General features: G+C 34.9%; 1 protein-coding gene across 1 annotated transcript in view; it reads left to right on the forward strand.

The window, feature by feature from the left end:
- The window catches only part of rictor (rapamycin-insensitive companion of Tor), a 707,794-nt gene that overhangs the window by 52,304 nt on the left and 638,464 nt on the right, over window positions 1-17,026 (forward strand). Inside the window, exon 4 of the mRNA XM_090388323.1 lies at window positions 5,120-5,442. Coding sequence (XP_090244449.1) covers window positions 5,120-5,442 — 323 coding nt within the window. The remainder of the gene's footprint in view (window positions 1-5,119; window positions 5,443-17,026) is intronic.

Genomic DNA, 17,026 nt, shown 5'->3' on the forward strand with positions numbered 1-17,026 from the left:
AGGTGAAGGCAGATTACAAGAAATCCTTGGCAAAAGATGCTAAGAAAAACAGCAAGGATTTCTTTACTTATATAAACTCTAAAAGGAAGGGGATGAATCTGATTGGTCCACTTGACATCAATGGTTCGACTGTTGATGATCCTGCTCAGATAGCAAACAAACTGAATGAGTATTTTGCATCTACATTCACACATGAGGAATTATTAAGGTTTGAAAATGGCAGAAGGTTATCAAATTATAGCAGGATACTTAATGATTTTGTAATAACTGAGAGCAAAGTGGAGGAGAAATTGTTGAAGTTAAACATAAGAAATCCAGTTATATTAAAGGAGGTGGCAAAGCAACTAAGCAAACTCTTAGTCATAATTATGAGAGCATCATTGTACTCGGGGAAGGTTCCCACGGACTAGAGATGTGCAAATGTATCCCCAATTCACAAAGGAGGATTGAAGGGTGACACGTGTAATTACAGACCAGTTAGTTTAACTTCTGTTCCGTGTAAAATAATGGAATTACTGGTTAAAGAAGCATTGCAGGATCATTTAGACAAGACTGCAGTAATAATTCAGTTTCGCATGGATTTGTCAAGGGGAAGTCTTGTCTGACAAATTTGATTGGTTATTATGATGTGGTTACAAAGGAACAGGATGCAAAAAATAATTTTGATATCATATATTTGGATTTCAGGAAAGCTTTTGACACTGTTGTGCATGGAAGACTATTGTACAAATTGGAGCAGAATGGTATTAAGTAATGTAGATAGTACAAATTGATGCAGAATGGTATTAAGTAATTAAGTAAGTAATGTAATAACTGAGAGCAAAGTGGAGGAGAAATTGTTGAAGTTAAACATAAGAAATCCAGTTATATTAAAGGAGGTGGCAAAGCAACTAAGCAAACTCTTAGTCATAATTATGAGAGCATCATTGTACTCGGGGAAGGTTCCCACGGACTAGAGATGTGCAAATGTATCCCCAATTCACAAAGGAGGATTGAAGGGTGACACGTGTAATTACAGACCAGTTAGTTTAACTTCTGTTCCGTGTAAAATAATGAAATTGCTGGTTAAAGAAGCATTGCGGGATCATTTAGACAAGACTGCAGTAATAATTCAGTTTCGCATGGATTTGTCAAGGGGAAGTCTTGTCTGACAAATTTGATTGGTTATTATGATGTGGTTACAAAGGAACAGGATGCAAAAAATAATTTTGATATCATATATTTGGATTTCAGGAAAGCTTTTGACACTGTTGTGCATGGAAGACTATTGTACAAATTGGAGCAGAATGGTATTAAGGGTAAGTTGCTACAATGGATAAAAGGATGGTTAAATGGGAGAAGACAGAGGGTGGTAATCAATGGGTGCTGCTCTTCGTGGACTAATGTTACTAGTGGAGTTCCACAGGGTTCGGTGTTGGATCCACTGTTGTTTTGCATATTTATCAATGATATTGATGAAGGTATATCAGGCTTAATGTCGAAGTTTGCAGATGATTCAAAGGTTGGCAGGGTTGTTAATGACAGTAATGGAAGTGTGCTACTGCAACAGGATCTAGATAATTTGGGCAGATGGGCTAAGAAGTGGCAACTGAAGTTTAACCTTGACAAATGCAAAGTACTGAATATGGGTAGAAGTAACTCCAGAGAAACGTACCAACTGTGTGTGTGTGGTACTACACTTAAGGTGGTAGAAAATGAAAAAGACCTGGGAGTAATTGTGCAGTCAGATATGACATTTTCTGAGCAATGCATACAGGCTGCCAGGGCAGGTGATGGGGTTTTGTGAATGATATATTGGAATTTTGCTAGCAGGGAAAAGGAGATGATTGTCTCTCTGTATAAGGCAATGGTCAGGCCACGCCTTGAGTACTACATACAGGTCTGGAGGCCTCAATTTAGGAAGGATGTAGATTTGCTTGAGCGTGTACAGAGAAGGGCCACAAGATTGGTGAGGGGAATGAAGGGATCCTCTTACCAAGAGAGGCTTAAGTTCTGCAAATTGCAGTGGCTGGCGACTAGGCACCTGCGCGGTGATCTGATTGAGGTGTGTAAGGCCTTGAATGGGTTGAGCACGCTGAATTTTGATGGGATCCTTCCACTTGTTCAGGTTACGAACCTAAGGGGGCATAAATTCAAATTAAGAAAAGACAGTTGTAGAATAGATGTGCGGAAATTTGCCTTTAGCCAGCAGGTAGTTAATTGCTGGAACAAACGTCCATCTGTCATTGGTTTAATAAATTTAAGGAGGTACTGGATAGGCATTTGGAAGGAATGGTGTGTTTTTTTTTTTTTTTTTTTTGTTGGCTGATGCTGCATAAGCTCATACACTTGCTTTCTTGCATCACATGCCACTACTACTACCTGTCTGCAATTTTACATCGAAAGGCAATTTTGTTGAAAGTCAATCTTATTTTATATTCACCTATTTTAGTTTATTTTTTTTAGTTTATATACACCTACAATCTGTATATAAACCTAAAAATTAGTCTTGATTTAAAAATTCACTTTATTTATGTCTTATAGTATTTTTATATTACAATTACATACTCCACAACATGCATTAGAATATTATTTTAAAAAAAAACTTTGTTTTTTTTTTTAAAGTAATTTTAGATTATGTAACTTATAAAAGAGCCTTATGATAGGAAAAAGACATGGCTGAATTTTTGCCCTAGCCAAAAAGGCCTCTAAAAGTATGGTGCTGAAGTTGGAGTCAGAGAATCTGCTTGTTGAGGTGGTTGCTCAGTCTTTCTCACAGCACCCACCGGTATTGCACTATCTCCGGTGGGTGCGGGATTTGTGCCCAAGGCACTAAAGGTAATAGTAGACCCAGGCAGGCTGCTTGTGCCTGGGGTAAGGCAGCGGCTGCATAGGTGTTGGCTGCTCCCTGGTGGCAGGGTGATGTACACAAGCGATAAAAAGCTTTGCAGAGTTTCTGCACCAACACAGACGTGCAAGGTGGAATGGGCTAAGGCCTACGAGCCACCCTTGATACAGGTAAAACACACACACACGTGTTCGTATATAATACAGTGTATATATATATATATTTTTTTTTTTTTTTTTTTTTTTTTTATATGTATAATGAGAATGCTAATGTATATAAAATGTATATATATATCTTCTCTGTAAGTTTTTGTATATAATCTGTAAAGAATTGTGTGTACAAATAAATGGGGAAAAAAAAAAAAAAAATGGAAGTCTTTCTCACAAATTTATGTAGGGAGGTTTGAATGAATGCCTTCTTTTTCTCACAGTAGACTTTAAAGGCACGGAACGTGTTGTATGTTCTTTTATTCATTCTTTATCTTTCTCTTTCACTGTTGTATTCACAGTGGATATTGCCAGCCTTAAACACATGAAATGGTCTTTGTTTTTCCACCTCCAATACACTTTCATAATTTCTAATTTTTGCTCTAATGTAATTGTATGTCACTTTTTCAAAACACCAACATTGCCAGGTCCACTCACGCGCTTTCTTGCCTTACTGACTGGGATAACATGCAATAATAAAAAAAAAAAAAAAAAAACAGAAATAGTTACCTGCACTCAGAGCAGTAGTATAAATAATGGGATGTGAAAATGAGATGAAAGAAGAAATAGTTTAACAAGAAGCTCCCATTCTAGATACATACAAGTTGCTGCACGTTATGTGATAAGTAGTGGCGAGTTATGTATATGGGCAGTGTTATTGTCTGGTTTCCTTGGAAAGTTCCCTCTGGAGACTGGGCCGGAAGTAGCCAATTACAGCTGATTTCCGCTTTGAACATTTTTTTTTTTTTTTTTTATAAAAATGCATGTAGGTTATTTATTTTTATTTTTTGAATTTTTTATGTCAAGTCAGATTTCCAGAAGTTGGGGTGTGCCTGTACTGTTAAAAAAAAAGTATTAGTAAACAACACTTTTTTTTTTTTCATTCTCCCTCACCTGCATGTGGTATCACCCAACTGGTATATTATTTCTGGGATTACTGCTACCCAAGTGCAGTATCTTTTATGAATGTTATAATGAATTTAAATAATATAATTAGTAGAACAAAATATTACATTAATATTTAATTAATGTAATTTATGTATATTAAACGTTATAATGAAATGAAACATTTATGTATGCCTATACCACACTTGCCACTTCTCAGACCATCTGCTTAAGTTTTCTAGGTCTTGTTGCATTAACTAACCATGATTCCTGTTATTAACTGCCCTGCCAACATTTTTATCACAGAAGGTTTAGATATTAAACTTGACATGATTTCATTAGTATTATTAGTAAAATAATACTAATGAAATTATTTTACTAATATTATTATCAACGTAGAACATATTGAGTAGTACAGCTCTGATTCATGCTATCTAATTAGTATTATTAAAAACAATAGGGTCCCAGCACTGAACTCTGAGGGATTTTGCTAATAGCTTAATAGATTCTTAGATATTTGTTAAGGTTATTTACTGTGGACATGTGCAAGTTGAAATCACCAGGTGCACAGTGATGAAATAAAAAGGCTCAGAATAATTGATGCTGTTTTGGGAAAGTTAGGACATAATCACACACTAAAACAAATGAAGCATTTTTTCGATAGCCTTCTGAATCAAAGTTTCTTGAGATTTTATACATTAAATGAAGAATAAATTATAATATTAAAGAAGAAACAAAACACCACAACTTAAGTGAGGAATATATGTAGACAGTTATTACCATATTAGCATCACTGAAAATAAATGTTTTAATTAATATTTTTCAATGGCTTTTGAACTTATATTGATCTGCTCTTGCTGACTGAAAGAGAGAACTCCACAGACTGGCAGTGGTCTGCAGATCACTAGTTGGTATACTAAGTCATGCCATTATTAAACTTATAAAAGAACCTTATGATAGGAAAAAGACATGGCTGAATTTTTGCCCTAGCCAAAAATTATAAAATAACTGTGAAGTTATCGCAGACATAGGCTTTTACACCATCATGTGAATTGGAAGAAAGGAAAGCTTGGTTTTTTAGTTTATGCTTCCAAGATTGTGTTAGGCTTTCTACATAAAAGAAGTTTGTTTTTTATTAGATGTTGAAAGTGAATTCTGAAAAAGTTAAATGATTTTTTTTTTTTTTTTTTTTCATTTTTAGCTTAAGAGTTGTGCTTTTTCATGAATCATGTGAAGTACGTGCAGCAGGTTTGAGGGCCATGAGACATTTAATTCGAGATAGAGCATCTGTTACTACTTTCTGTCACCTGCAGCTGCCACTTTTAATATGTAGGTGTTTGGACATTGCTCTAGATAATAGGATAGAACGTATACAGTCTTTACGTCTAGTCAGGAAATTACTTTGTGTTGAACCTTTGTTATTTCCTTGTGCCTTTACCAGTTGCCTTGTAGCCATAGCAAATGATGGAAGTCAAGAAAGAGATTTCTTGGTTAAAGCTGCTCTTGCTACTTTAAGTGAATTGGGTAAGTGAACAAACTTATATGTAGTTATTTGTCATTTTAACTTAGTTTATTTCATTTATAAAATTTTAATTTTTAATGAAGTGCATGTTTGTATGATTTTTGAATATGGTTTCAGTCAACTCAAAATGTATCATTATTTTATCTGTAGTTATACAAGATTATTATAAAGATCCCTTCCCTGCAGTGTGTTCAATGCATTAGATTTCATATGGCATTATGCAAATTAATCAATATAAAGGGTTATGAATAAAGTATTAGTATTACTGTACATCTCAGTATTTAATTGGTTTACCTTACTGTCACTTATTTGGTAGGAGCTAGTGCATGTGCAGTGGAGAAGTTGTGGGCATGAATCCCATCAGTGGAGGAACATTTTAGAGTTTTCTGCCTAGCACTGAATTAGTCAGTCACAAATATGGAAATAGTACAGTATATTATAGTTTACTTTGTAGAAATTCAAAGTTTATCTTAAAAACATCTGACTTTCATAGTGTAATTTCACAGACAAAATACACTATTGCCTTTGTACTAATCTAAAGCAAATTTCTGTAGTTGCAAGTTAATTTTGCTAAATTTATTTCACAAGCAAAATAATGGGTTTCTGTAACACACATGCTTATGTTAGTATAGTATTTGATATATTTTCATAAGTTATGTTTTTACTTCTAAGAGAATTCACTTATATGAATGCTATTTCTGAAGTAAAGTATTGTGTAGAAATTTGTCTGATTTGTTGTATATTTGTTAAACATAATTCCTTAACCCAAATTATTATTTTATGTATCTACATTGTAATTGAGAACTCATATTGTTGGTATTACAGTAACTAGTGAATAACCTCTAATAAAATTATATAGTAAACCCCTTCAAATGAAAAAAAAAAAAAAAAAAAAAAAAAAATTAAAGAACTGTTGAATTTGAATTTTTTCATAAAAAATCCCATCTCTCTGTAACACTTTAGCATTAGTAGAGGCATATGATGTAAGAAAGCAAGAGTATGCAGCATCAGCCAAAAAAAAAAAAAAAAAAAAAGAAACTGCTCCCATTTCACCCCTCCTTTTGTTCCAAATACCTGTCCAGCTCAGCCTTAAATTTATTTAGGCTATCAACTTCCACAGCAAAGGATGGAAGTCTGTTCCACCGACCAACTACCCGCTAGCTAAAGGCAAACTTCCGCACATCTATCCTACATCTGTCTTTCCTCAATTTGAATTTATGCCCTCTCAGGTGATTATTCTGAGCAAGAGGAAGAATCCCATCAGCATTGAGCATGCTCAAACCATTCAAAGTTTTATACACCTCAATCAGATACGCTGGGAGTATTATCTGTACAATATGTACAAGCCTGTAAGCAGTATTATCTATGGAATAGATAATATGTATTATCTGTACATATTGTACAGATAATACTCCTAAAGATATTAGCTGGCTATTATATTGTGGATATCAGTTAGGTGGTTAAGCATATTTTTATATTTGATGATATGGAGTGCTTTATTGAAATGGTGATACAGGTAGACTGTAGGCAACTTGTTCAAAAACTTTTTTTTTTTTGGTAGTTGTTGGCGCATCGGCTTCTGTGGCCATAATGCACCTCCCAAGGTTTTTGTAGTACTTTGATCCAAGCCCAAGGCGGGTTTCGAACTCGTGACCTTTGGGTTGCTAGGCAGGTACTTTACCCACCCTGCTAGCCCGGTCGGCTAAAAAACTTATTGTAGAGGTTTCTGATATTATGAACTATCAAACTGTTGCTGTTGCAAATGGTAGCTATCCTGATATATTGGGAACAAATAATGTTAGAATGCACCTTTTTTTTGATATATGTTAGAATGCCAGTGGGTAAAGTAATCTATATTAAAGTCAAAGGCATCACGTTTGTTATATATATTGATTGTAGTATGTGGGTTATTAAAATCAATGTCCAGATCAAAATAATTGGCAGAAAGGTGGTTGCAATTGGTTCTTTTCACTGTTGAGCTCTGGAGGATAAATATGTAGAAAATTGGGTCAGTTAATTACTAATAAATCATCAGTGTAGCCGAACATGCATAGTTCAGTAGGTAGTGAACTTTCTGACCAGTATAGGTAGAGGTTAGCTATTATACAGCCATCAGGCTATCTGTGGGATGGCAACTGTGTTACCATCAAAGATGAAATTATTGGAGATACATAGGATAATTAAATTATTTCAATGTGTTTGTTTGCAGTTTATTATATGTGTGTATTCTGACTTATTCTATGTAAGTCAGAATTCCCCTAAATGCTTATGCAGCACTCGCAACTGTGTGCTGAATTTGATTAAAGCAAAAAAAAAAAAATATGCTAGACGAACATGTAAATAGAATTATTTATTTTATTTATTTTTTCTCATGTGCAAGAAAAATTACAAAAGTACAAAATTACAAAAATATAAAATTACAAAAAGAGAGAGGAGACAGGCATAATGTCAGCAAGTTTTACCTTTCAAGCATCTTTGCCAGAATTAACTCTCCAGCTGATAAGCACACCGCTGAGGAAGTTGAGGGCTGTGGAGATTTAGAAGGGGTTTTTTCCAACACATCACAATTTCTCTGCAGCTGCAGAATCAGCACTGGTGACTTCACTGCATACTTTAAAGTTTTGGAAACCTGCACAATGCTTTAACCTATTAACACGTACTTCTTTATGTTGGTTTGCTGTACTTATCCTTAATATCTTCATAAATACTTGTTGCTTTTGCGTGAATGGCCATTGGACTCAGGGGCACTTGCTTCTGAATCTGATTTTCCATCCAGATTATTAATAGCTTTTCCATCTTCTATATGGCACCTGAACGCTGTTTTGTGATCACTGTTTATCTTAAATGTGTTGATCCTTTAGCATGTTATACACACACTGTCCCTTAAAATAGTACTGTATTCACTGTTGAAGCAGCGAGACCTAATTCCCTTGCAATAGATGACAAACTTTGTCTTGCTTCGTACTTCTTAATTAATCATTTTTGTTTTGTTTCCTAGCACTGCCAGCACTTTCACTGTATGTTGGTCCCTTTCCCTTCACCATTGTAATAAGTAAATAGGATGAAGAGAAGATTCTGAAAATTTATTTGCTTTTTTTATTGAAGATTTCAGTGAAGGGAAACTCATTTCACCATAATACCGTACCGTAAAAACTCACAGAATTCCAGTTATTGGTATTATCACAACTAAGATCGAGTTTACTATCCATTTAGATCGAGTTTACTACCTATTTATAATAGATTGTGCTAACAGAAAAGCCCAATAAACTGGAAAGTGGAAATCGTTTTTATTGTTTTTTATTATGGAGCATATGATATTGATGAAAGTGTAGTGCAATTTCTATTATAAAAATGACCTTTTAGAGAGATAAATAACTTAGTTATATGAAAATTTCAACTTCCGAGATCTTGGAACAAATTACAAAAAAAAACAAAAAAAAAACACCACAATGTGTTATTGGGTTCGCATTGCGATGTTTTCACAATATCTCCATTTATTCCTATGGGAAGCAAAAAATGTTTCCACAATTTTTTTAAGTTTGCACCAGTTGGCAAAGACTTACGTAAAGTTGAATTTCCGTAAGTCGAGTGTTAGGTAAGCTGGGGAGTGCCTGTATTTATCCATAATTAGAAAGCTTCCATGGGTGTGTTATATTTGTAAGCTAGCATAAAACAGTACGTCCTGATATAGTTGCTTTTTGCCAGCAGTAAGGTTGATTTTTGTGTATAACCTAAATTTATAGCCATGTGAAAGGATATTTCTAAGTTCCTGGCAAGGTATAATGTCTAAAATTGCCAGTAATTTTATGCTTAAAATGGGTATTAACATGGGGCTGTAAGTTTGTCTGGTGGCATACGCATCTGCTGGTATCAGTTTCAAATTTATTCATATTAGTAGCTATGGATTTATAATTGCATGCTATGAGGCCAAAAGGGTTTAGAATATCTAAATTTGATTTGGATATTTTGGCAGTAAGTTGTAAGAAGATCAGTATGTGTGTTAATGCATTGGTTGATATTAATGCTGTCCATGTTAGCATTATATTTCAGTATGATGGTAGATTTTCCTTATTTTTGTTATTGTTGTAGGATCTAAGTTTAAATTTGCAAATGTCATTTAACAGGTGGAATAAGTGCTTAGATTTGAATTCAAGATTATGGATGAATTTATATAAAGCTTTCAGAAACTGTTTAGTACACAAGATTTATGACAGTAGGTCATAAATCTTTTGTATTTCTGTGTAGTCACTGTCCCATTCTGTAATAGTCTGTTCAAAGTTACCTAATTTGTGCTTGTAGGATTTATTGCTCTTCATAGGTTCGTGCTTCCTGTAGGACTTGTGTTTAGTAATACCTTTGACAATTTGAAATTTATTATAAATACATATATCTGTTATATGGTTATTGATAATTTTAAAGTTAAACTTGTTGTTGAGGCCATATGGATAAAGGGTCTTCAATTTTAGCATAAATAATTCCTCTTTAGTTCTTATAAATGGATCAGGTATATGTGCTAGAAGCCTATACCAAATAATATTGTAATAGGTGCAATATGGCCTTGGTAGCCCTTGCACCAATAAATCTATAACCTTAGTTGTTTTTGCGCCAATAAAATCAAACCAACAACAACAATATATGTGCTAGGATAGAGATATGGATATTAGTAAAGCAGTGAACCTGGAAATGTTTTTGCTAGCAGGGATAAGGAGGCGATTATCCCCTTGTATAAGGCAATGGTCAGGCCACACCCTGAGTACTGCATACAGGTCTGGCAGCCTCATTTTAGGAGGGATGTAGAGCTCCTGGAATGAGTACAGAGAAGGGCACCGTGATTGATGAATGGAACAAATTGTTGGTATTACCAAGTAAGGCTTAAGTTCTGAAAATTGCAGCTTCTGGAGACTAGCACCTGCAAGGTGATCTAATTGAGGCATATAAGGCCTAGAATGGTTTGAGCAAGCTCAATGCTGATGGGATTCTTCCTCTTGCTCAGATTACGCACCTGAGGGGACATAAATTCAAATTGCGGAAATTTGCATTTAGCCAGTGGTGTGATTGATAGTTGGAATAAACGTCTGTCGTAGTGGAGGTCGACAACTTAAATAAGTTCAAGGAAGAATTGGACAAGCATTTGGAATAAATGGATGGGTGAAATGGGAAGGTTTTTTTTTTTTTTTTGTTGATGCTATATAAACTTGCTTTCTTGCGTCATATGCCCCTCCTAATACTAATGTTTATACTCAATATTCTGTTCATAATTGCTATGGTTATTGTGGCTATTGTAGTTTTTAATATCCGATCTGTGGAGATTGTCTTAGGTGTAACTTATTGCTTGTTTTGCCAACATATTTCATGTTGCACGTAAGGCATGTTATAAGGTAAATTACATTGCTGCATTTGCAAAAGATGGGTTCAGAAGTATTATCAGTAATATGCTGAGGGTGCATATAGGGCAAGTAAGACAGTTTATTGTTGCATTTATTGAATTTTAGGTAGGATCGGAAATGATTTGGGTGGGAGGCTGCTATCCTTAAGCTGTCCAGGCTGGAAGCATTTGATGCTGTTTTACTCTGTGCAAATGTGTAGATTGTGAATCTTCAGTATTTAAAGTATGTATTTAGGAGCTATACAGAGCATAAGCCCCCCGTGGTCAAATTTATACTTCTCTGCCCATGTAGTATGCTATTAATTTGTTGATTATCCATAAAATTTCAAATAAAATTAATATAAATAATAATAAGAAAAAACAATAAATGCTAATAAAAAGATTAAAGTAATAAGGAAAAGCAAAAACTAATCAAAAAGTAAAATTCGATCAAAAAAAAAAAAGATAATAAGAGCAATGGTAAAAAATTACCCAATCAGAAGCTACAGACCTCGGGAATTATCGTGAGTAACAGGATGTGGAGTCATGGGAAGGTAAGGTAAGCAAGAGATAATATTTCTTGCATTTCATTTGTTGATGTTGAAAGCTGATCTTCATTGTATAGCCCATGCCTCTTTAAATTCTCTCTGATTATGGCGCTCAATGTGCAGAGTGCTGGGTTGTAGATTGAAGTTATATCTTTCTTTGATGTTGTGAAAGGTGCATTGCTTCCCCACCAATGTAGCATTTGACTCAATGACAATTAACCTGATTTTCCCCAAAAACTCAGAAAGCATGTTTTTTTGTAATATCCAATATTTTCATCCTTAATGTTAGCATTAGTTGAGGCATATGATGCAAGAAAGCAAACTTACATTCTGTCAGCAAAAAAAAAAAAAAAAAAACACTTCCCATTTCACCCATCCGGTCACTCCAAACGATTGTCTAGTTCAGCCTTAAATTTATTTCATCTATCAACTTCCACAACAACAGATGGAAGTCTGTTCCAGCAATCAACTACCCACTGGCTAAAGGCAAACTTCTGCACATCTTTTCCACAACTGCCTTTCCTCAATTTGAATCTATGCCCCCAACAGGTTCTTAATCTGAGCAAGCGTAATATCCCATCAGCATTGAGCCTGCTCAAGGCCTTATACACCTCAATCAGATCACTTCACAGGTGCCTAGTCTCCAGATGCTGCAACCTGCAGAACTTAAGCCTCTCTTGGTAAGAGCACCCCTTTATTCCTCTCACCAATCTTGGTGCCCTTCTTGTTCTAGCAACTCTACATCCTTCCTAAAATGAGGTTCCCAGATCTGTCGCAGTACTCAAGGTATGGCCTGACCATTGCCTTATACAAAGGGATAATCACCCCTTCTTGTCTCTGCTGGCAAAATTCCTATATATCATTGACAAAACTCCATGACCTGCTCTGGTAGCCTGTCTGCACTGCTCAGAGAACTTCATATCTGACTGCACGATTATCCCCCAGGTCTTTTTCATTCTCCACCTTGTAAATGCAATTTACAATTTATTTATTCAATTTTTTTTTTTTTTTTTATCTCATGTGCAGGAAAAATTACAAAAGTTTCAAAAATGTGAAATTTCAGAAAGAGAGAGAGAGAGAGAGAGTGGCGACAAGCATAATGTCAGCAAGTTTTACCTTTCAAGCATCGTTGCCAGAATTAACTCTCCAGCTGATAAGCATGCCGCTACAGAAGTTGAGGGCTGTGGACGTTTAGAAGGGGTTTTTTCCAACACATCACAAAATTTCTCTGCAGTTGCAGAATCGGCACTGGTGACTTCACCGCCTACTTTAATGTTTTTGAAACCAGCGTGATGCTTTAACCTATTAAACCACCCATTGCTTGCCACGAACTTGGCTTGGGGTTCGCCATACTTATCCTTAATATCTTCATAAATACTTGTTGCTTTTGCTTTAATGTCCATTGGACTCAGGGGCACTTGCTTCTGAATCTGATTTTCCACCTTCGATATAGCACCTGAATGCTGTTTTGTGATCATGGTTGATCTTAATTGTGTTCTTTTATATGTGCACTTTCCCTTAAAATAGTATTCACTGTTGAAGCAATGAGACCTAATTCCATGCAATGGATGACAAACTTTGTCCTGCTTCGTACTTCTTAATTAATCATCCTCATTTCTAAATCAATTTTGTTTCGTTTCCGAGCATTGCCAGCACTTGCACTTTCCATTGGTCCCTTTCCCTTCACCATTATAATAAGTAAATAGGAATGAAGAGAAAATTCTGAAAATTTATTTATGTTTTTTATATGATCGAAGATTTCAGTGAAGGGGAACTCATTTCACCATAATACTGTGACGTAAAAACCCACAGAATACCAGTTATCGGTATTATCACAAATGCAGTAAGATTGAGTTTACTACCCATTTATAATATATTGCGCTAACAGAAAAGCCCAATAAACCAGAAAGTGAAAATTATTTTTATTGTTTTATGGTAGTGACCTCCAGAAATGTGTTTTAGAAAAATATCACAACTGCGTTCAGAATTGATTCTTATTATGGAACATATGATATCGATGAAAGTGTAGTGCAATTTCTATTATAAAAATGACCTTTTAGAGAGATAAATAGCTTAGTTATATGAAAATTTCAAATTCCGAGGTCTTGGAACAAATTTCTATTTTTAAATAGAAATTTGTTCACATTGCGATGTTTTCACAATACCTCCATTTATTCCTATGGGAAGCAAAATACGTTTCCACAATTTTTTTGAATTTGCACCAGCTGGCAAAAACTTATGTAAAGTTGAATTTCCATAAGTCAAGTATTACGTAAGCCGGGGAGTGGCTGTACAGTGGACACCCGCTTTAAAAATAGAAAGCAGAAATTTAACTTTATTACCTTACCAATTCACAAAGTTAAATGATATGTGAAAATCGGAAGAATATTTTCCAGTTAGCAAAATAAAAATAAATTTACGCTTACGTACATAGCTTAATTAATACATACTGTAATATGTACATACTAGCTAATTGTTATTTCTATTCACACTTTTTTTTTTTTTTTGTTTTTAAATTTTAAAATAGTAAAAATGATAAGCAAAAAATTACAAAGAAAACAGCATACAAGTTGCAACAAACACTGGATGCACAAGTGAGATTCAGAGTAATGAGTTTCTGAACATTTATTTGTTTTTTATGTGAGTGAATATTTCATGGAAGGGGAAACAATTTCACCATAATAATGTGAAAACCCACAGAATTCCAGCTATCAGTACTATAGCAAATGTAAGAAGATTGAGTTTACAATTGATTACACTAACAGAACACCAATAAACCAAAACTGCAATTGTTTTTATTGTTTTATGGTAGTGATCTCCAGAAATGTGCTTTAGAAAAATACCACAAAGGCAGTAACGACTAGCAAGTCAACAGCAGGGATTCACAAAAAGGAATGGAAACGTGGAAATTACATGGAAATTGCATCTAATATAATAGCATGGTTTTCCCAGCACAAAAGCTCAATACCATGTTATGTGAGATTTCCTGCAATTTTCAAACCGTGTTGTGCGAGGAATGCTGCAATTTATCAATCGTGTTAGACTGAAACCGTGTTATAGAAGTACCGTGTTATACGGGGGGATGCCTGTATATTAAAGCAGGCAGCAAAGGAAGTAAGCAAACCCTTAGCCATAATTATGAGAGCATCCTTGGACTCATATGCAAATGTATCCCCAATTCACAAAGGGGGATCTAAGGGTGACACAAGTAATTACAGACCAGTTAATTTAACTTCTGTTCCGGGGAAAATAATGGAGTCACTGGTTAAAGATGCATTGCAGGATCATCTAGACCAGACTACAGCTATAATTCAGACACAGCATGGGGTTTGTTAAGGGAAAGTCTTATGTGACAAATCTGATTGGATACTATGATGTGGTTACAAAGGAACTGGATGCAAAAAATAATTTTATATCATATACTTTGATTTCAGGAAAGCTTTTGATACTCTTGTACATAAAAGACTGCTGTACATATTGGAGCAGTATGGTATTAAGGGTAAGTTGCTATAATGGATAAAAGGGTAGTTGAGTTGAAGAAGACAAAGTGTGGTAATCAATGGATGCTGCTCTTCGTGGACTAATGTTATTAGTAGAGTCCCCCCCAGGGTTCAGTGTTGGGCCCACCGTTGTTTTGTATATTTATCAATGATATTGATTAAGGTATATCAGGCTTAATGTCGAAGCTTGCAGATGATACAAAGGTCGGCAAAGTTGTTAATGACTGTAACACCAGTGTTTTACTGCAACAGGATCTAGAAAATTTGGGCAGATGGGCTGAGAAGTGGCATCTGAAGTTTAATTTTGACAAATACAAAGTACTGCATATGGGTAGAAGTAACCTCAGAGAAACGTACCAACTGTGTGGTACTACACTTAGGGTGGTAGAAAATAAAAAATGAAAAACCTGGGGGTAATTGTACAGTCAGATATGAAATTTTCTGAGCAGTGAGACTGACTGCAGACAGACTGCCAGAGCAGGTTATGAGGTATTTTGCTAATAGGGAAAAGGAGGCGATTATCTCTTTGATAAGGCAATGGTCAGGCTCCACCTTGAGTACTACATACAGGTCTGGAGGCCTCATTTTAGGAAGGATGTAGAGTTGGTTGAGTGAGTTCAGAGAAGGGCAACAAGATTGATGAGGGAAATGGAAGTCTAGTTTTACCAAGAAAGGCTTGTGTTCTGTAATTTGCAATGTCTGGAGACTAGGCACCTGCAAGATTATCTGATTGCAGTGTATAAGGCCTGGAATGGGTTGAGTTAGCTCAATTCTAATGGGACTCTTCCTCTTGCTCAGATTATGAACCTGAGCGAGTATAAATTCAAATTCAGAAAAGACAGTTATAGAATAGATGTATGGAAATTTGCCTTTAGCCAGCGGGTATTTGGTTGCTGGAACACACTTCCATCTGTTGTTGTGGAAGTTGATAGCTTAAATAAATTCAAGGAGGAACTGGACAAACGTTTAGAGGAAATGGATATGTGAAATGTTTTTTTTTTTTTTTTTGGCTGATGCTATGTAAGCTTGCTTTCTTGCATCACATGCCTCTGCTACTACTACCATTGTTTTCCAATTTGCTGGAATAAAAACCTGTTATTTTTTTGCTAAGGCACCTTTTCCAGAGGCTAATTAATTCAGTCATAGTGAAAAATTCCAAAAACATGTCTGCCCTCCTTAATCCAGGTTTACTTAATCCTGCGATTTTTGAATTCTGTGCATTAAGGTCAGCGGTTAAGCCACCTTTGTCAATGTGTTAAAGAGCATAAAACTGAATCATTATAGCATAGTGGTGAGTTTAAAAGTTGCACTTGTAGCACTGTTGGATAGAATATTGCATAGATTATCCTCTGTAAAGGATATAACAGTGTTTATGTGCATATCCTGAGCATATAAGATGATGTTGAATATCTCTATCTTATGATATTGTTAATATCTCTAATAATACTGCTATTTCTAATTGCTATTTACTTGTCTTTTATTTTCATTCTGTTCCTTTCAGTTAGTGCCACGTTGTAGATCTTGTGGATCTAACATAAGGCACTAATACCGAAATCTGTGAGTGACTGATATGGAATTGAAAGAACTGAAAATTGGCTGCAAGTAAAATTTTAACTAATTTTATAACATATGGTTGTTATAAATTTGGCAATTGGATAATTCGTCTCTGATTCAGAGGTACATTGCATTCATGTATAAAGATTATATAACAAAATAAGAAAGCAATTATACTGGTTGTAAGTGTAAGCTGGTTGATATTCTTATGTAAATATATGTGTATGCATTAAACAAATCTCTGAATTGAAGGTGAAGGAAACCTCTGTAGGAAGTATTTTCATATAATTGCATATTTTGCTAGTTTTACTTAGCAAATTTGAAATTATTGTGTGAAACTACAACTATTCATTAACTCTAATATTTGAGCTCTTTTAAAAATATTAAAGAAAAAAAACTTTCATATATAAAACAACAACAAAAGCAAATTAATATTGCACATGCACATCATTCCAAAAGATGCCTTCATTTTTGAATAATGTATAGTATTTCCCTCCCAATCCCACTTTGTCCGTCAGTGAATATATTCATTGCCAAGGTTTATGCATTAAATTGGTGGAGTCATTTAACAGAAGACTCATTGCTCTTATTAAATAATTAAACAGTAGTCATTTAAAAA

The sequence above is a fragment of the Mastigoproctus giganteus genome, chromosome 2 (genome assembly GCF_048544385.1).
Source record: "Mastigoproctus giganteus isolate SK-2022 chromosome 2, ASM4854438v1, whole genome shotgun sequence".
Taxonomy (NCBI): domain Eukaryota; kingdom Metazoa; phylum Arthropoda; class Arachnida; order Uropygi; family Thelyphonidae; genus Mastigoproctus; species Mastigoproctus giganteus.